The 21651-nt window shown below is 44.3% G+C and overlaps 1 protein-coding gene across 1 annotated transcript in view; it reads left to right on the top strand.

The window, feature by feature from the left end:
• zfh1 (Zn finger homeodomain 1) overlaps positions 1-21651 on the top strand; it is a 32863-nt gene that overhangs the window by 7790 nt on the left and 3422 nt on the right. Inside the window, exons 2-6 of the mRNA XM_080266824.1 lie at positions 10606-10775; positions 17050-17190; positions 18298-18408; positions 19198-21045; positions 21374-21503. Of these exons, the coding sequence (XP_080122950.1) occupies positions 10606-10775; positions 17050-17190; positions 18298-18408; positions 19198-21045; positions 21374-21503 (2400 nt within the window). The remainder of the gene's footprint in view (positions 1-10605; positions 10776-17049; positions 17191-18297; positions 18409-19197; positions 21046-21373; positions 21504-21651) is intronic.

The following is a 21651-nucleotide window of genomic DNA, read 5'->3' as shown; positions in this document are numbered from 1 at the left end:
AATTAATAAGACAGAGTGAGATTGCGGAGGTTAAAACAGTGGAATGGAAACGTTTGTACGGTGTGTGTGTGTGTGTGTGTGTGTGTGTGTGTGTGTGTGTGTGTGTGTGTGTGTGAGAGAGAGAGAGAAAATTGTGAATGAAAGAACGTTTGAACGAGTGTACCGGTATTAGAGAGAGAGAGAGAGAATAGAAATTGGGTAAAAACGGCCATTTTGATCCTCCCGTCCTACGCTACCACCCCTTTAGGTCTCCCTCCCTACCCTCCCTACCTCTCCCACCCCTCTACCTCCCTACCTCCACCCCTACCTTCCTACATCTTTCTTTAATTTTTTCTCTTTTTTTCCTCCGTAACCAGTTTTTCCTTCCTCCTCCTCCTCCTCCTCCCTCCCTCCATTCATCCATCCATACCTTCCTGCATGTTTCTTTAATCTCCCTTCTTTCTTTCCTTGTCTTCCTCCGCATCACTCTACCTATCCCCTCCTTCCTTCCTATTTAGGCTATATCTTCCTTTGCTTTCTCTCTCTCTCTCTCTCTCTCTCTCTCTCTCTCTCTCTCTCTGATTCCCAGCCCCCTCCCAACCTACCCACCCACCTACCTACTTACCAGCCAAGCAGTATACCTACCAACCATCCAACCTACCTGCCTACTTCCCTCTCAGCTACAGGTACTTCCACTTTCCACTCACTGTTCTTTCCTCCCTCACTGCCCATCTCTCTCCCTCCCTTTAGGCCTCTCACATTTTTTCCTCCTTTTATACGTTCTCTCTCTCTCTCTCTCTCTCTCTCTCTCTCTCCATTCCCAGCCTCCCCCCCCCTTTTTCCCCCTCTCCCCATATCTACTTCCTTTCCTTCCATCTCGCTGATGATCCTTCTCTTTCTTTCCCCATACCTCCCCTCTTTCATCACTTCCCCTCTCCCCCTCCCCCCCTAGGTAACCACACGCGACCCTTTCCTCCCTTTTCTCTAAGTCAGCCGTTTTGCCTATTATCCCTTCCCTTCACCCCCTCTCCCCCTCTTCATCCCCCTCACATTCTCCTCTCTTTCCATTTCTTCCCTCATCTCACCCTTTCCCATCCCTCACTTTCACTCCCTCACGTCTTTACTAGACCACCCTTACCCCTGACTCCCCTCTCTTCACTTCCCCTTTTCCCCCAGCTTCCTCTCTCCGTCAACTCGTCTCCCCCTTCTTCCCCTCTCCGTCAACTCTCATCTCCCCTTCCTTCCCCTCTCTCTTTGGTCTCCGTTTCTTTCCCAGCTTCCTCTCTTCATCTCCCTTGTCATCCCGCGTCACCTTCTCCTCTCTCTCGCCTCCCTCTTCACCTTCCTATCCTTTTCCCCACTTTTTCTAGTCATCCCCGTCTTCTCCTAATCTCCCTGTTCTTCTCTTCTCCCTTGTATACCGTCTCTCTCTCTCTCTGTCTCTCTCTCTCTCTCTCTCTCTCTCTCTCTCTCTCTTTCGATTGGCCCTTTCTTCGTCACATCGATCGCGGGTCAGGGTCAGGGGGGAGGGAAGGGGGTGGGGGGAGAGAAGGCGGTTAGGTTAGGTCAGCGCTCCGTGGGAAGGTGGGGAGGGAGGAGACGATATAGAGGGAAGGGAGGGGGAGGAAAGGAAACGGGGTGGAGAAGTGCGAGTGAGGGAGAGTAGGGGGAGATGGAAGGGAGAATATATCGTGGGTGAAGAGGGGGAGACTACAGAGAATGGAATAGAATAGCAAAGGAAACTGAAAGATGATGTAAAGGGAAATGATGAAAGTGAGGGAAAGGGAGACAGGATGGTAGAAGAGGAAAGATGGGAGGAGAGAGAGCAGAGGATGGGGTGGTGGAAGAAGGGGGAGGCAAGGGGAGGAGAGGAAGGGATATAGCCAGTGAAGTGAAGGGAAGGAAAGGTTACAAACTAGAAAGAAACGAAGGGGAGAAACAGGAAGACAGTGAAGGGAAAGAAGCTAAGAGGAAGACAGAATGAGGAGAAATTAAAGGAATGGGAGAAGGAGAAAGACAATAAAGGGAACAGGAAAGAAGTAAAGTCAAAGTAAGAGAAATGTTGTTAATATATGATGGGGTTTAGGTAATTAGTAAAGGTGTAGATATAGGTAGGTTGGCAGGTGTCACATGTAAAGCTGAGAAAATGTTTAGTTCTCTCTCTCTCTCATTTTATTGTCTTCCACTAAGAATAATTCTTCTCGTTCTCCTCCTCCTTCCCTTTCTTTCCCTGCTCTTCACTCTGTTCCCCACCTTTCCTCCCCACCCTCACATCCTTCCCTGCCTCTTTCCCCTCCTCCTACTCACCTCCCCCACGTCCTATCCACTTCCCATCTGACTCACCCAGCCTGAGAGACAGAGAAAGAGAGAGAGATTACTAAAGTTATGTGAAAAAGTAAAATTTAGTAATGTGTATGAGAGAAAAAGAACTGAGAAAATCTGATGAAACTGGAGAGACAGAAGGAAGGGGAGGAAAGGGTATATGGAAAAGCGAAGAGGGGAGATAGCGAGGGGAGAAGATAAGAGGAAACAGGGGTTATAAAGGATAGAGGGGTATAGGGTGGGGAGAAGATAGGGGAAATAGGGGTTACAGAGGATAAAGGAGATAGGGTGGGGAGAGGAAGAGGGGAGGGGAAGGGAGAGAAGAAGTAAAAGAGAGGGGAAGAGTATAGGATGCTATGAGATAGTGAGTGAAAGGGGGGATGAGATTTATGTGGAAAGAAGAGGTAAGATGAGAGTAAGGAAATGGGAAATATGGTAGAGAGAGAGGGGAAATTCAGCTAAAAGAATAGCATAAGCTCTAGAGACGGAGAGAGACCTAGGAAAAGTAGAAGGAAAGACATAGAGAGTAGATATCGTATAGAACTTTAGCCAAGACGAGCAAGGGAGTAAATGTGAAGAAAAGGGGGAAGAAGAGGATAAGAGAAAGAAATAATAAGACACTACCGGTAACCAGAAGAAACTGTTAGTCAAAATATAGTTAAGAAGATGAGAGGTACGATGAATAGACGGAGATGGGAGACGAAGAAAGATGAGACGCAGGAAGAGGAGAAAAATAAAGAAAGAAGCGTTTAGGAAGGAAAGACGAAGACGGAAGAGATGAAGAAAGATGAGACAAGCAGGGCGCCGAGATGAAGAGAAACGTTAAAAGGAAAATACAACAGTGGAGCTAGAACACACACACACACACACACACACACACACACACACACACACACACACACACACACACACACAAATACGTCAGTGGCTTTGTGTAACCTCTCCAGTCCAAGGTCTTAGCTGAATAAAATTGAAAGCAACAAGAAGAGAACAATAATTAAAAAAAGAAAAAAAAAATAGTGATCGGATTTGTGGGTATTAAAATCTGTATTGCGTGTGTAAGTTAAGGGAATTAGTTGGAGCTTAGGACAGACCGCACAAAATACGCAAGTCACGTGGTCTGACGAATAATTAACAGTTACGCAGACCTCACAGACCTTCATTTGTTAGCCCTCGACTAATCGTTATTTGACTAGCTATACCGCGTTCACATCAACCTGAGTAAGATCTCTAGCCCCCTTTTAGCGTAGTTGATGGCCAGGTGTGTTAATACTGCAGGGTAAATATGACTATACCGTATTCACTCTTACCTGGACTTCAGTTGTCATCTCTTCACCTAGGATGCGAGTTGTAACAATAGATTAACGCTAGAATATGGTGCTAGTCACGAAGAACTGCTATGGAAAGGATGTAGAGCCGTAGTATTGTCTCATTCTGCCAATGAGTTACGTGAAATAAGTTGCTTTGGGACGAAAAACTGTTCCTAGTTAAGGTGAAAGGAGTATAGGCGTAATGAAATAACGAAATGAATAAGCTGCAAAGGGGTGAAAATCTGAGCCAAGTTAAGATGAAAGAAGGAAAGTACTTCTTAATAACTGCTGTTGCTGCGTGACTGACAAGGATAACACGAAACATTCTCTCCAGACCAAAATGCATATTCTCGTCGATGAAGGAAGTTCAGTGACACCTCTTCCTCAGCAATTTATTTTTGGATATGTCATGTTAACTTTCTTTTGTATCTTATTTATGAACACTTTGGCAGTGGTAGAGGGACTGATATCACACCTAATAGGACAATAAGGCGTAATAAGCAAAATGAATCGCTTAGAAAAAGGTGTTAGGGAGCTTCTTTAACAGGCCTAAGAAACAACCGTTGATTTACATGCCAATTCCCTTTTTCTACCTCTGGGTAACGAATACAGAATAAATAAATAAATAAAATGAGTTCCCTCCAGTAGCATATACATAATCATTAACTTGTACCGATATAAAATAATAATAAAAAGTATATATTAAGAGGTATAAAAAAGCTAACAGTTAAATGAAAAGGAAAAAAAATGGGAGAGGATTTTATAGAGTACTGAAGGGGTAAAAATGATGAATGAAAAAGAAATGAAAAAGGAGTGAATGCTAAATAATGAAAAGAAATGCGTGTCACGTGCTTAATGCCCAGGTGAAGGGTTGCGGGCACGACTGTGTGTGTGTGTGTGTGTGTGTGTGTGTGTGTGTGTGTGTGTGTGTGTGTGTAGAAGGGAAATTGTATATGTTTGGTACACGGTATATGTATGCGGTTCTGTGTGTGTGTGTGTGTGTGTGTGTGTGTGTTTAAGGAAAACTATTTGGTACACGGTATGTATATATGTGGTTGTGTGCACAGTGTAGCACTGTGGTATGTGTGTGTGTCTGTATGTTTGGTACACGGTTTGTTTGTGGTTGTGTGTGTGTGTGTGTGTGTGTGTGTGTGTGTGTGTGTGTGTGTGTGTGTGTGTGTGTGTGTGTGTGTGTGTGTGTGTGAGGGGGGAGGAGATTGCGTATTAATATGTAAAAGACTCGGTATATCGGCATGTTGGTATGAATGCGTGGACGTTGGGTTTGCGTGCGCGTGTATATGTACGGGGGATTGAGTGCATGCGTGTGTTTGTGTGAGTGCGAGAGGATTAACCTTTTAAGTGCCATTTCCTCAATCAAGGAATATATTCTGACTAACCCACCACGATTCAGCGAGAGATTGCGTGCGATTGTGTGTAGGTTGCGTGTGTTTTTGAGTGCGTGTGAATCGTAGGGATGCGTGGGTTTGTGTGTGTGGGGGCTGTGTGCGTTTTTGTGTGCATCTGGAGTGAGGAAAATACTTGTGATGTACGTGGGGTGATTGCGTGCGTATTAGGGTGAGAGTTGAGTGCGTTTCAGGGTGTAAAAGGTTTGAGTGTGTTAGAATGCGTGTGGAGATTGGGAAAGTTACTGAGTGCATGTTGAAGTGATTATCGGTGTTGTGTGTGTGTGTGTGTGTGTGTGTGTGTGTGTGTGTGTGTGTGTGTGTGTGTGTGTGTGTGTTTGGTGAGTAAGGACAATTACTCATGTGACTCATCCCTCGCTGCCTGGGATGTTACACGACACCAACACAGCTTAGAGAGAGAGAGAGAGAGAGGAATAAAGATAGAGCATGGACAGACAGGAGAGAGAGAGAGAGAGAGAGAGAGAGAGAGAGGCAATTGAAAGAAGGAAAAAAAAGACAGCAGGGACAGACGAGGGGAGGGAGAGAGAGAGAGAGAGAGAGAAGCAAAAGAAAGGAAATAAAAAGACAGCAGAGGAGAGAGAGAGAGAGAGAGAGAGAGAGAATGTCCCCAGTAACGGATGGGTTTTCATAGGGTGGGGGAGGAATGAGGGTTACCAGGTACACACACACACACACACACACACACACACACACACACACACACAACCATTCACTTAATCTTTCTCTATTAACGCATTCTCTCTCTCTCTCTCTCTCTCTTTCTCTGTCAGTTTTGCATCTCCGGGAAGAACGTAAGCCTTGATAATGTATGGGAAGGAAGGAGGGAGGGAGGGAGGGGAAGATGAGAGGGTGGAGGGAGAAGAGAGAGAGGGGGGGAGGAACGTGAGGGGATGGCGAGGTGCAGAATCAACGCTTCCCCTTCCCCCACTCTCCTCCCTCCTCCTCCTCTTCCTCTTCCTTTTCCTTTAGTGATCTCTCAACTGACGGTCTCTACTTAGCTGCTCCACACGCTCCTCCTCCTCCTCCTCCTCCTGTTTTCTGTTTCTCTTTTTTCATCACTTTTCAACACTCATTTTTCACCGTCGTCTTTGTCTTATTTTCCTCTTTCCTATTTATTATCTTTTTTAACTTTTCTTTTAATCTGCACTCTTTCTCCTTTTTTCCGTCTTCCTACTGTTCGTTACTCACGTTCCTCTCAGTCTTCGCCTCACCTTCACCGCGAAAGAGTCATATGGTTGTGCACCCACCACTAACTAATTGGTGTAGGGGCGACAATTTACTTTTTTTCATGTGAATTTGACTTATTACCCGAGTTACCTTAAAATCGAATTAATTTACCCTTGCCTGACTCTCCGGGTGCAATTAAAGAAAGGCTTAATTTGACCTTGACCTTTGATCTATTCTCAAAAATCGAATCTATCCCTGATCGGCCCACAACCCTTAAAAAAAAAAAAAAGCAAAAAAAAAAGTAAGTCGCAGTGAGCAAAGCAGCACAGAGAATGATAAGAAAAATTGTGAGGAGAGAAGCAAAAAGGAAAAAGGAGAAAAGGATTGAAAATAGACGTAGTAGTATTAATAATGACGATAGTAATAATAATAATAATAATAATAATAATGAAAAACGTTTAAAGAAACAAGGACAAGAGGAAATGAGAAAGGGAAGAGGATTAAACAGAAAGAAATGGAGATGGCAATGAAGGAAGAGGTGAAGGGGAACCAGTGAGGAAAGACGGAAGGAAGGGAAGAGCGAGGAGGAGAGGAGGGGGGAGGCGGAGGACAGGAGGGGGGAAGGCGGAGGATGGAGGAGAGGGAGGGGGAGGGCGGAGGATGGAGGAGAGGGAGGGGGAGGACGGAGGATGGAGGAGAGGGAGGGGGAAGGCGGAGGATGGAGGAGAGGGAGGGGGAAGGCGGAGGATGGAGGAGAGGGAGGGGGAAGGAGGAGGATGGAGGAGGGGGAGGGCGGAGGATGGAGGAGAGGGAGGGGGGAGGCGGAGGAAGGGACGTAGGGAGGGGGAGGCGGAGGAAAGGGGAGAGGGAGGGAGGTGGCGGAGGAAGCGAAGAAGTAATTATAGAGTAAAATTAGGAAGAAGAGGAAAAGCTGATGGAGGGATAAGGAACACGAAAAAAAAGAAAGAGCAAAAACGAAAAGAAAAAAAAAGTAAGACAAGATGAGCAAAAATAAAAAAACAGAAAAAATAGGAGAGAAAGGGGAAGATGCACAAATGAAGAGAGAGAGAGAGAGAGAGAGAGGACAGTGAAGATGTACCGTAGTGGGAGGGAGACAGAGACGAGAGACAAAAGGAAGGAATGAAGGCGAGAATGTAGGAAAGGAGGCTGAAGAGGAGAAAGAGGGAAAAGGAAGAGAAAGAGTAGGAACAAGAACAGAATAAAACTAGGAGAGGGCGAGAGCTCTAACTATCCACCACCTGCTAGTCTTCCTTAGCAGCAACGACCAAATTTATCAGCATAGGTAATAATCGTACTCATCAGTACAGGTAATAATAATAATAATATCAAATACACCGTCTATATCAACCGAGCACATGGAAACAAAAACGAAACATTCTGAAACCCCCATACAAAAACAATAGGCATCCCAAAATGCAACGCTCATACCCCCAGTCAAGCGCTCACCATGCCGGGGCGTCATCGTGTGGCAGGTAACTCTTATAAAAACACTCATCTTTATCTCCCAACATCCACGCATCCAACGGCTCAAACGTTAAGATAATCGGCTCAAAATGTAGCTCACATACTCACAGAAGTCCCTGGGGTTCGTGATGGACGCTGGGGTCGGTGGAAGGCAGGAAAATTCGGAAATAAGGACACGTCACTCACACCGAAACACCTGTACCCGCGGCCATTGTGCAACTGGTGTGGTCCCGTCCACCTGCCCCCACCTTGCTCCATCCCCCTCCCTCCACCCCCCCCACCCCCGCTAGTTTGACACCCCAACTCTTATGTCCCTCTTCCTGTTTTCTTCTCCCTAATCTCCCTTTATCCTCCCTTACCTCTTCCTTCTCATCTCTTTTACTTACATATATTTATTCACCTCCACCTCTGGATTCCTTCTTCCCTGCTTCCTCAAACTCCATCCCCATCTCCCGCTACCCCCCACCCCGCCTTTGTTTCCAGCCCCCTCCCTCCTCCCCTCCCCTCCTCCCCCCCTCAGTTTGCTCCTCCCCCACTTGTCGTATGTATCCGGTATATATATTATGTATTTATGCATTTGTGTGATATGTATGTTTTTTTTTTTTTTGTATATAGGCTGTATGTATATTGCAGATGAGTTTGTATCGAAATCTTAATATATTCTTGCACCATTTTTCTCCCTCCATTCCCTCCTCCATCCCTCCCCATTGCTTCTATCTTCTCTCTCTCCTCCCTATCTCTATCCCCTCCCCCCTTCTCTCCTGTCTCCATCTTTCTTCCTTCCTCATTCTCTTTTTATCACAATTTGCTTCCTACGGTTTTCGTCCTCTCTCTCTCTCTCTCTCTCTCTCTCTCTCTCTCTCTCTCTCTCTCTCCTTTCCTTCCATTCCTCCTTCCTGCGCCCTTCTCTCTCTCTCTCTCCTTTCCTTCCATTCCTCCTCCCTGCGCCCTTCTCTCTCTCTCTCTCTCTCCTTTCCTTCCATTCCACCTCCCTGCACTCATCTTTCTCTTCTCACCCTTCTTCCCTCTTCTTTCCCACCATCCCCTTCCCTGTGTTCTCTCTCTTCTCCCGTCTTCTTTCCCTCCATTCCACTTCCCTGCGTCCTTCTCCCTCTCTTCCCCCACCATCCCTTCCACTTCCCTGCGTCTCTCTCCTCTCTCTCTCTCCATTCCTCCTCTCTCGTCCCTCCACTCTGTTTCCTTCCTCCTTTCCTCCCTACCTCCTTGCCCACTTCCCCCCCAGCTTCCAAACCTTCCCTCCAACCCGCCTTCTTGTCTCTCCTTTTTCTGTCCTGCCTACTTACCTACTTCTCTCCTCTCCCTGCCCCCCTCTACCCTCTCTTCCCTCCCGTCTTTCTCCCTGCATCCCACCCCACCGCCTAGTTTACCAGTCCTTTGTCCTCTGTGGCTGATATATATGTTTTTTGGCTTCGGTATGTTCTATTTTGGTCTTGCTACCACTGGACGGCTTCATTTTAGCGGAAACCCCGACCTACAAGAGCTTAATATGGCCATTCACAAACCCTACCACAACAAGCTGAGTGACGCCTCTGGGGGACGCCATCACGTGGTGGCACGCATATAACTGGGCGATGGAGCTGCCTGGATATACAAATGGTCCTCAGCTCCCTCCCTATCCCCCGAAAGGAGTATATGGTAGGCTGTGGGAGGGGCACCTCTGACCGGCATCCCACTGGGGTCACATTTAGAATAATCTGGGACCACGTCTATTACTAACAACACAATCTGGGTTAAGTCAGTCGTCGTGGCAAGAAACTGCAAATATGTTCTCGCACGGAAGTTATTTTCCCCACGAAACTAGTCATTTGTTTTCGGATGGCCACCAGACTAATACTTTTTATTTATCAACGTTAGTAGTAAATTGAAAGCTGTATCTCATCTCTTGAGTTCTAATAGTCTCTTGTATGCAGAATAAAGGAGTCTGGTAGTAAGAATAAGAAATCGTCCACGGACTGAAGGAATTAAAGAGAGGGCGCGTTATATTTCCTACCACAGAAAACCGGATATTTATGCAGTATGTGCGCTCCGTCGTGTGTTTAGCTCTACATCGATTTTTTTCCTTTTATGATACGTGCAAGCTGTCATTTTTTTTATTTTTTTTTAAACCTAGAGTCTGCCCGTAACAGGATCTGAACAGTACATTATCCAGCCTACATGCATTTCATTAATACGTATAGTTATGTCTTATGTATATATTGTATGTAGGTATTGTTGCGTGTAATATTCAGTGTATACCTTTTGGGTTTTCTTCGCATACGATATACCACCTTTACAATTCGGTAACCACATTGCATTTAGACATGTATGCTGGTTATACATGTGCTGTACCTTATCTTTAGTACTATAATGTGTTTTATGTACATATTGTTTATACGTACTAGTATCTATAGTATGATTCGGTAGGTACATTTGTACATATATACATACTTACATTTCATAGTACGGGCATGGTGTACAATTATATAGGCTGTTTGTTTAAATCTAGTGGAGAAACAAGAAATAGGCTACGCCATTGAACAGAAGGGGATAATAGATTTAATGAATAGAAATTGTATGTGACCGATTGGTAATGCACGGGTACATAATTTATTGACGGTAATGCTGTTTGATTGGTCTGCTTTTGCGTCAGATCTGACATGGGAAACAGGGTTCAGATGATGATTTTAATACAGTATATTGACGGGATGATGATTTGTTTATTTGATTAATATATGGTATGATATATTTATTTTCTCATTAGTGTAACGGATGATGATTACTATATTTCAAAATGGTATGAATTGTAAAAGGTGATTCAATTAGTCAGGTATTTATGAATCAGTGCCTGGGATGATGATGATGATAGGATGATATTTTTCCTGCTTGCTCCTCACACTACCAATTTCATTCACCCTCAGCGAGCGACAAGGGCGGTGGGAGCGAGAAGGGTGTGAGTCCGCAAACGCCCACGGACGAAGCCGCCACGCCCACCGCCGCCCCCGCCCAGACCCCGCCCACCACCACGCCCACGCCCACCACCGACACCACCATGGCAGACGACGGCGACTTCCTCAACGGAGCCAGTGTGGTGGGTTATTTGATGGTCTGTTTGTTTATAAGGACGATTACTGTTTACTATGTCCTGTTTGTGGTCTTTTATTTTTTGTTTACGTATCTTATTTGTTAGTTTATTGGTGGGATATTTATTGTTTACGGGAGTGTTTATTTTTACTTGTTAGTTTTTGTAACTTGTATTTTGCTTTGTGTACTAGTACTTAGTTGTTTACTTGTATTTACTGGCTTGCTTACGTGTATTATACTGGGGCGATTTACATTTGTACTTACGGACACACACACACACACACACACACACACACACACACACACACACACACACACACACACACACACACCACAGCGACGCATACCCAAAGTTTTAATAGAAAATAAACACGCTCGCTTCACCTCCCTCTTACTTTGCATTTGGGCCTTGTTTTTCTCGCCCCCGTCTCCCCCCCCCCTCTCTCTCTCTCTGCTTTTCTTTTTTGTCAGTGTATTTATATCTGTGTATCAATCATTTCTCTGTCCCCTGCACTGCCCATCAATCTTTCCTCCGTCTCTTCACCCTCCTCCCTTCCTCTCTCCTTATCCTTCATTTCCCTCAGTTCTCACTTTCCCTCCCCTTCTTTCTCCAACTTCTTCGTCTCGCTCCCCACCTTCCCCTTTCATCGTCCCGAAATCCTCCCATTTCCTCGGCCTTCCCCTACGACTCCATCTCTCCGCCTCCTTCCCCTCCCCCGCCTTCCTTCCCCTCCCCCGCCTTCCCTCTCCCCCGCCTTTCCTTCGCCAATAACGGTAACAATAAACGCAGAATTAATTTACACAGATTTGCTTCGGCCACTGTAAGGATAGTCACACACACACACACACACACACACACACACACACACACACACACACACACGCACGCACGCACTGGATTAAGCGAAGGTCATTATTTAATTCAGTGTACGGGGGGCCTTGTACTGAAGGTTAATGAGAGGAGTGGAGAGAAAAGAAAACTTAAAGAACCACAGTGCAGAATGAGAGGGTGGAGGAAAACTGCGATATATGTGAGCGTGTGTGTGTCTGTGAGAGGGAGAGAGAGCGTCACCCGGATATATAGCAAAGGGGGTTGGAGCTTGTTGAATGATAGGAGCGAGATAGCACCTGAAATGTTCCAATAATTTTGCCCATTGTTTGGGTGGCATTAGGGAGCGACACGTGTGCATCATGACGGCTGGCTGGCTTGATGCATCTGTGTGCCATTCCTAATTGATCCATTATTTGTTTCCATTTGTCTATTGAGTTATTTTTTACTTTAGTCATCCCACACTTTGGGGAAAATTGGGTTGGACGATGATGGTGATGGTCATGATGTATCTACGCATCCTGTTCGCCATTCCTCTCTCTCTCTCTCTCTCTGTGATAATTGTTCCTCTGTTTTCACGTACCCGGTAAATGATGTTTCTCTCGTCCCGTGTATAATCTCTGGGTTTTAGTTGTCTGAATTGCTTTTTACGTTCGTCGTCTCGTTCATTGGTGGGAATGGGTTAATGATGAGCTTTGGATGATGAAACTTTTTTTTTTTTTTTTTTTTTTTTTTTTTTTTTTTTTTAATATACATGTGGGTGGTTAACTCGCTGCATCCCATTCGCGTTCGGTAATTAATCTGTCGGCTTTTTCTTAATTCGAGGGTATTTTTAGGTTTCTCGTCTCGTTCATTAGCACGACAGCTACTACTGCTACTACCACCGCTACTAATATTGCTACTGCTGCTGCCGCTGCTGCCACTACTACTACTACTAACCCCTTGAAACATATAACGTATTCTTGGTTTGTTCCTTCTACCTCCAAACGATTTGTTCAGCTTAGGGGAGACATCAAACTGAAGAGGCTAGATAGAACCTTCATTAATCACTTCAGTACGAGAGCTTTTCACTAAACTGAATAATAATAATATAATAATTATAATAGTAGTAGTAGTAATAATAATAATAAAGGTAATGATGATAGTAATATAACGTTCATTAATCGCTTCAGTACGAGGTCTTTACTGAACTGATTAATGATAATAATAATAATACAGGTAATGAAGATGACAGTAGTAGTAGTAGAGGTCTAAACTAAATAGACTTAATGATGATACTAGGACATGGTATTGTTAGCACACAAGTGGCAGCAAGCAATTTGAGGGCGCATCCAACCCACCTGTATCTTGTAAACTGAGGGAAACGAGGCTAGATTTGCTGGTTTCGGCTAAAGATGCAACAAAATTAATCCCAGCCCCCACCCCATTCCTTACTCCCCCACCCCTCCTCCCTTCTCTCCTTCCCGCTCATCTCACCTGCACTCATTCTCTCCCCCCTTACTCCCTCATCACCTCCCCCTACCCCTCATCTTTCCTTCTCCCGTCCCCCTACCCCACATCTTTCCTTCTTCCCTCCCCCTACCCCTCATCTTTCCTTCTCCTCTCCCCCCCCACCCCCTCCTTCGTGCCCAGGGCAGTGTTTATGTTATATCATCAATTTTATTCACCACAGACGATACATAAGCGACTATTTTTAAGAACATTTCGGCCTCGTTAATAGTAATCAAGAACAAAGTGTATTGTTAAAGTCTGGGGAAAGGGGGGGGGGGATTTTAATCAGTCTGTGCACGGGTACGTTATTTTTATTGTCCTCAACGATACACAAACCACCATTTTATTGATAAGATTTTTTCCGTTTCGTAAATGTATATTAAATATATATATATATATATATATATATATATATATATATATATATAATGTGCGTGTGTAATCAATGTACTGTAAATGACTAACTCAAATCCCCGTTTTATTACTAATGGCAGAGTAGTTCATAAATCTTAGTCCAGCATTGTTCGCAAATCTGTCATAATTTTGAAAGTTCTTTAAAGCGTTAAGATATGACGTTTATTTTCGCCTTTAGTCAATTTTCATGCCAAAATATTAAGGTAAACAATACGCACTTCCCGGCTTCCAGCTTTACCGCAAAGCCATAATGGCGATGGTTGTCCATGATCCGCGGAGCTATTAGCCACCATGAAGAAAATATTTAAATAAAAGATAAAAGTGTAAAACGATATATAAGTTATATTTTCTTATACGATTAGCCATTCTTAGGTTGGGCGCACATTGAGACGCAGGTGACGACCACAGGAGACAAAAAAATCTTTGTTTTAAATGCAAGCGCGCACATTGTCACGCAGGCCAACGCAGCGCAGGTGGTGCAGGCGTGGTCAGTAAGCCAGTTTTCTCTGCCTCCGATTGGTTTGCATACTAACGTACATTTCACACTGTTCTCTATTAAATTTGAACTATTTTTTTGAATCTTGCATCATACAGATCAGACATTCAAGCAAATTCTCCCTGCTTACTCTTTTCCTTGTAATTACTCCTCCACACTGACCTTTTTCCTTTACGGATCTTATAGAACACAATTTCGCGAACTGATTTTCTGAGTGAGAGTCTGAACTAGGATGTCCGAAGTAATTATCGACGGCCGTGACGACGTTACCGCACCGGACAAAAGACAGCGGCTCTTTGTACAGTATGCCTCACTCCGTTTCTGTCCTCCGCTGCCTTGCCCTGTCTGGTCTGGTCTGCTCTGCTCTGCCCAGCCTTGCCCTGCGTCTCAATATGCGGTCACCTTAGTGCTAGAAAATTCAGATGCATACGTATCGGGGCCATGCTTTATACCTCAGGACCAAAATGGCGGCGGGTGGTGTCCGTGGTCCGTTTAGAGTACTAGTTTTGAAAATAGAATAATAATAAAAAGGACTGACTAATATTTATGCAGTATTAACCGCTCATCTGGCCCACATTTTAAATACGTTCGTCACGGTATCATGTTTTATGCTGCAAGATCAGAATGGCGGCGGCCGACATCGATGGTCCGCAGGGTTTATAAGCATTGGCAACAATTAAAGGGGATAAAACTGATTTTTTTTTTTTTCTTAACCATTAGTAGCGCTCTTCTCGCCGACATTTTAGTACGTTCGTCTCAGCGCCGTGTTTTACGTCACTAAAATGGCGAAAGTGATGTGCGTGGCCCGCTTAAAGTATCAGCAGTAACAAAAATAAAGAGGAGACATTTGTATACTATTCGCGCCAGAAATTTGAAAACGTGTTCGTCTCGGCGCCATGCTTTTAAGTTGGCTGTGGACCAAAATGGCGGCGGGGGATGTCCATGGTCGGCGGGGAGTATCAGCTACCATGACGCGAGGGTGGTGTTGCCGGGGACTCCCATTATCTCCCTCCCCCGTGCTCTCACATTTGCATATTATCGCTCCCACACGCCCCGCCTAATTTTGTCAGCTGCTCTTGTCTATTTTGGCTTGGGTGCGAATTCGGGTGGCTCTGTCCGTCACGAACCTAGGGGCTCGAACGTGCGTGAAGTGTGATTCTCTCTCTCTCTCTCTCTCTCTCTCTCTCGTTGCTTCACTTCTTCCTCCTTGCAAACATGTACTTATCGGTATGTCGTAATATCCTCAACCGTATCATGTGTAACGGCAATTCTTGTTTATGCCTAGACGACTTATCGCTCTGTTTATCTTCTGTCTTTATTAAGTGTTTAAAATATAGATGAATTATTAATGTCTTGCCAAGCCGAGTCCCCCCCAAGCACTTTGACTAACGGATATCCTTTTAGTCATACAACAAAAACATGTTTTGTGTCAACATGAACTCCCCAACGCCATTCTTTCCAACGTAAACAGCTCTGAAGTCGCCGCTACTATAATGTCACCACTTGCTTTAAATATTTATAGATTTACATTATTACGACTCTTGAAGTACACTACTCAGTGTAATATGGCCCATGTCTTTTGACTATACGAAATTTAAGTTTGTAATTTCAGTGGGGATGATGTACTTTGAAATTTTAAACTGGCAACACACTCCGATTACGAATTTTATGTTCACTCCGATTGTGTAAATGAAATAGAATTACGTATTTTTTTTTTATTGTTTTTCGCTATCCTGATAAATTTATTAAATTTAGATAAATAATTTACAGTGACAAGGTTATAAACAGACTCCACTAACACCGTCACAACCCGATTTCTCATCTCAGCTGAGCAAGATGGTCAAACCGTAGCAAAAATGAAAAATGCATCATCTGTATGAAGGGGTTAAATTGGAGTGGTGGCGACTCTGGTGTTACATTAATAAAAAAAAAAAAAACATTGCCTGATCATCTAGAAATCTACTCAGTCTCAGTTAATTCATCTATCCGCTTACCGTTTAGCCAGTCGAAGATTATCCCCGGAATTTCAAATCGCGCCTCTTCGCGGTCGTACTCGTGCTCTAATAGGTTTTGGAAATTTCGTCTCGCCGCATAACGATTTATTCGGCACATTACATTTCAATATCCTCTTGTATTTGTTTCAAATTGTATATATATATATATATATATATATATATATATATATATATATATATATATATATATATATATATATATGGGAATATTAAGGTGTATTATGCAGAATAAATACTAGCACTACGAAACCTTCGATGGCGTTTAAAATAAAGATTGGTGATTTGGCTAATTTTAACTTCACACCTTCATGCAGTAGCTGTGATTGTTGTATTATAACACTATCTTGCCTAAATCACCCATTATGGTCGTATTTCGTCAGTATTGAAGACTTCTGTAGTACTTTTTCCTTGATTTCTTTTGCGCATTACACTTTCACATTCTTTTTAATGTTGCGTGGTCAGATTTGGGCTGACTGGACATTGCTACTCACCCTGCGTTAGGGTGGGATAGGAGGTCCGGATGATGATGATGATAATATGTCTTATCTCGACATAAAGTATTAATTACATGCACAGAACCATCAGTAGTAGGTGGGAGTGCCCGTTATCCACTCAGTCGATGTAGTTATCATCAGGTGATGCTTGCACTAGATGACTAAGCCAGATGGTATTGTGTAACCTACTGTAGATCCCCATTTACTTTGTTGGATGTTAATTATATACCCAACAAATAGATGCCTGGTGGTCTAGTGGATTAAGATACCTAAACCACATGTGCCTTATGAAAACTAAAAAGTTTTAATGTGAGGAGTAATTAAGAGGGAGGGAGGGAAAGGAGGAGACTGAAGAAGTGGGATGAGGTGGAGAGGTACAATATATTATGAATGAGGGTGGTGTAAGTTGGAGGAAGAGCAGCCATATGACAGATAGAAAGGTGACATGAAGGCAGTTTGTGACTACCCCTTGTAGGATTAAACCTTCTGGCTATAATACCTTGTACTGTGGCATAACTAACATCCCCCCTGACTTCCAGCAGTCGTGTTCGGTGTGCCACAAGAAGTTCGCCAACATCCACCGGCTACAGCGACACATGATCTCACACCAGGAGTCCGACGTGCTCAGGAGATTCAAATGTGAGGAGTGTGGCAAGGCATTCAAGTTCAAGCACCACCTCAAGGTATGGGACCGAGTGATGTTGTGTAGCACCTCTTGTTTTGATTTAGCACTCACTGAAATGGGACAGATATGATTTAAAATATTTACACATTTTCATAATTTTTCATGTTTCTGAATCCTACCCTATCCCATCCTGAGGTGGGAATGAGAGAGATGATATTAATGATGGTGGTGATGATGATGATATTTCAGTAGAGGAGAAAGTAAATGATGGAAAGAGATGGAGAAAGAAGGAGAGGAAGTGAGGAAGAAAAGAGATAGGAATGAAGATCCATTATTATTTACCAAAAATATGCCAAATATGGTTTAACGAACAAACAAATGAACATGCTGTAATCCCCCCACCCTCTCACCCCCACTGCCAGTATCACTATCAACACCTCCCACCACCACCACCACTATCTGTACCTCCCACAGCCTCTCCCACCACCACCTCTGCTACTGCTACTACATCATCATCATCATCCCATCTTCTTTTCCTACCAAAAGATGGGGTGAAGTATGATCCAGAAAACAGAGGAGAAAAACATGACAGACAGGCAATGAGTAAATCCTCAACCACCACTTCTACTAGTCTTAGTACCACATTACTAGATAGTTCTCCCACTTTCATGCATTCACCTCTCTGTTTCAGATTCCTACCTTGCCCCATCACATGGTGGGGAAAAATGTCAAAATGATGATGAAAAGGGAAATTCATGAAGTATTGGCCTTGTTTTGAGGCATATTTTTAGATGTGAACAAGACTTGGGATGATGATGTTAAAACTTTCCTATAGCACCACATGCTGTACATATATACCAGTACAATACAGTATATACATATACCTCATAGTTTATCATCACATCAGAGCAGAGTTGGAGGAAAATTGACACATATATCAGTAAAACTTCCTGTGTCATAATGTGAATTGGCCTCTTATCAGCCCCATATCACCTGCTGTCTTTCTGTTGCCTCTGTACACCAAGACTATTTCCTTTCCATTGACACATGCTGCTGTGAAAATTGTACATTGGCATTTGGCACTTTTATATAAGTAACTGTGTGTGTACTTGTGTGTGTGTGCATGATGTTAAGTTCACCAAACTAATAATTTCCTCTATTGCAGGAACACAAAAGAATCCACAGTGGCGAGAAGCCATTTGAGTGTGAGCATTGTGGGAAGCGCTTCTCTCACTCCGGCTCATATTCATCACATATGTCCTCCAAGAAGTGCCAGGTGAGTGAACAATCCTCTATTGTTGTTGTTGGTGTAGTCTGAGGCTTATCAGAACATGGACCTGATGGACTGCAGGCTGAAGTGCTCCTTTTCCTGCAGTCTGCCATCCACTTCTTGGGGATAGGAGGGAAATTAAGGGACATTTATGTAATCAGGCATTGTAGCCGCCTACATTTATCAATACCACCATGTGAAGGCATTTTTCTCCAGCATCAGTCCTTGTTTGGTAGGCTGGAATGACGAGTGAATCGAAGTGTGCTCCATTACACTGAATAATCTGCTGATAGTTCTTCATCTTCTATATTTGATTATTTTTACAGTATGTCTTCAACATAAGTAAACCTTTTTGAACGTTCTTTTTTGCCATTAGGTCATGGTAAGTTATCCATCCATCATCCAATCCTACTTTGACTCATGAGGAGCGTAGGAGCCTAGGGATAGGCAAGTTGGTCCTGACATTTAAGATGAGAGTGAAGTAAGTTATAAATTGCATATTAAAATTCCATTGGCACCTGAAAAATTATAAGCCAATTTCCATTCAATTTGCATTACCAGTTATAAGAAAAAAGGTTGATAAAATTGGATCACATCCCTGACGTGATCAGGAATGCCTGTTTCTGGATCTTACTCACTCATTAAAGTAGTGGAAGCTAGAGGTAGGATAATGATAATGACTTTTAATACAATATGCCATGAGACTTAAATTTCCTGTGCATATATTTCCCCCTATCAAAGATATGTATTTTCTTTGTCTATATTTCCTTCCTATATTTTTTTCTTTTCCTGCAGCTGGGTCGAGGAAGGACCAATGGGATCCTGCCCCGCGCCTCCTCCCAGTTCCCAGGACCCAACACCAAGCGACCAGTCCTCAATGGGTCCTACCTGCCCATCCTCCCCAAAGACAAATCCCCTACTCCATCAGCAGACCTTGGCTATTCCTCCCCAACCAGACCCATTTCTAGGGACTCTCTGCTCATGTCCCCACCGTCACTCATATCCCCCAATAGCCTCAGTACCCCCAGTCTAACACCAGGATTCCCCCAGGGTCTACCAGGGAACTTGCACCAGGGTCTGAATCCGTACCATCCTCTGAATTCCCTGATCCTGGCAGCCCATCTCCACCCTCAGTACTCGTTGCTGTCGCTGACCATGACACAGGCAGCATTAAACAAGGCTGAGCGGGAGAAGGATCACAGTGAAGATGCACCTCAGGAAGATGTGGATGATGATGACAGAGAGCCTGGGGAATTGGTCATCAAGGAAGAAACAAGAGATGAGGAAGAGGAAGAAAAGGATAATGAACAACAGCAGAAGCAACAGCAGGAGCAGGAAGTAGGAGAGAATAAGCATGAGAAGAGGGAAGAATCATTAACAAGTAGTATTGAGAAAGAGGGAATGTCAACACTGAAAAAGATGCTTGAGAGTGTGAACACAACAGTGACCAAACATCAGTTCGAGGAGACAGTGTCCTCTGTTTCGCAAGGTGCTGGATTGGTCTCTGCCGCCATTGCTGATGATCTTTCTTGTAAACTTTGTGGCAGAACCTTTAGGAGTCACAACGAGGCCTATTTGCATGCCTGCCGTCAGTGTCCCCGCCTTCCAGAAGTGTCATCTGCCTCTGAGCGCTACAAGGGACGGCTGATTGAAGGCCTGGCAGCAAGGCTTCATGATCTTGCTGGAAACCAGAAGCCACAGATGCCCCCAATGCCACATTTGCCACATCAGCAGCCACACTTATCACACCCGCAGCCCATTCCCCAGCCTTTAATGCTGTCGCCATACCACAGTAGCCATTTATCTAATAGGGATGATGAGAGAGAGTCAGATTCCGGCCACATAGTAGATGATGAGACCACAACCAGTGATGGAAAGAAGGTGAGAGTGCGGTCAGTCATCAGGGAGGAGCAGCTTGCCATTCTGCGTGCCCGCTATGCCATCAACCCTCGGCCCAAGAAGGAAGAACTTCTGGCCATTGCTGAGAAGACGGGCCACCCAGTGCGAGTGGTGCAGGTGTGGTTCCAGAATGCGCGTGCCCGTGACCGGCGGGAGGGCCGCTCCATCACCCCAACACCTTCTACATATTCCCCACCGGCCTATACCACAACTTTCAGTACACCTGGCCACATCGCCGGCAGCTACACCCCGCCTGGCTTTGCTCCGCCCACATCATCTCAGGCAGCCACCAAGCCCCTGAGTATGAGTCCCTACTACCGTTACCCGTCCCTGCTGGCCCCCCCTGGGCTGATGTACCCCCTGCACCAATCAGGCCACAGCTCACCCACCCCGGCAGATGGTGCTGATAATGCTGACGATGAGCAGCCACTTGACCTCTCCACCAAGAAGTCCTCTACTTCCTCCCCCTCGGCATCTCCAAAGCCAGCTTCTGTGTACTCAGACTCTGATGCTGATTCCACTTCACTAGCCATCTCATACAAGTCTGAGTCCCGCACCCCCACACCCAATTCCCTCAACAATAATGTGGGGGAGGCCAAGGAGTCTGGGGGCTTGGCCTCCATGCCCAGTCTCCCATCTATGATCTCTGAACAGTGCAAGTTGGCTCAAATCCTTCATGGAGCCAAGTTAGGCCTGCCAGCACTCTACCCAGACCACGGAGATCTCAGTGACAAGAGACCACGGGTGAGATTTATTTTAATGATGGAGTAGGAATACAATTTCTTTGTTTAGCCAAAACCACGCTAGGGGTTCCATATTAAAAGAGTGTAATAACTAGCTAGCTTGAGTAGCTAATTAATATTTTCATGTGTCAAAAATATCCATTGATAATGCATTGGACAGCATTTCAGAATTCAGAGAACAATGTACATCTCTTATAAAAATGTTGCATCTCTCTCCACACTTACTATTTTAAAACATGGACAAAGCATAACGATACATGGGCCACTATGTGTTGTGAGTGCAAATATTCTACTTGGTATTTTTCACTAACTCAAATTTGACTTTCCAGGATGACGACAGTGGTGATGAGAGTCGCAAAAGGCGGCGTGAAGAAGAAAGTGGGGTATTCCAGTGCAACCAGTGTGACAAGTCCTTCAACAAGCAGTCCTCTCTTGCACGGCACAAATATGAACACTCAGGTGAGCCAAATGTCTTGTTCCACTTGTTTCATCTTTTTTTTTTTTTTTCTGTAGTATATCATGTTATTTTGGAAATGTCATATTTATCGTTCAAACAGTTTTCCTGATATTTTTATGGAAGAGATGGATTTTTGAGTACATATAAGTA

The sequence above is a fragment of the Coenobita brevimanus genome, chromosome 22 (assembly GCF_032717465.1).
Source record: "Coenobita brevimanus isolate Jiangsu-jjx chromosome 22, ASM3271746v2, whole genome shotgun sequence".
Taxonomy (NCBI): Eukaryota; Metazoa; Arthropoda; class Malacostraca; order Decapoda; family Coenobitidae; genus Coenobita; species Coenobita brevimanus.
This window is presented reverse-complemented; position numbering and strand designations above follow the sequence as displayed.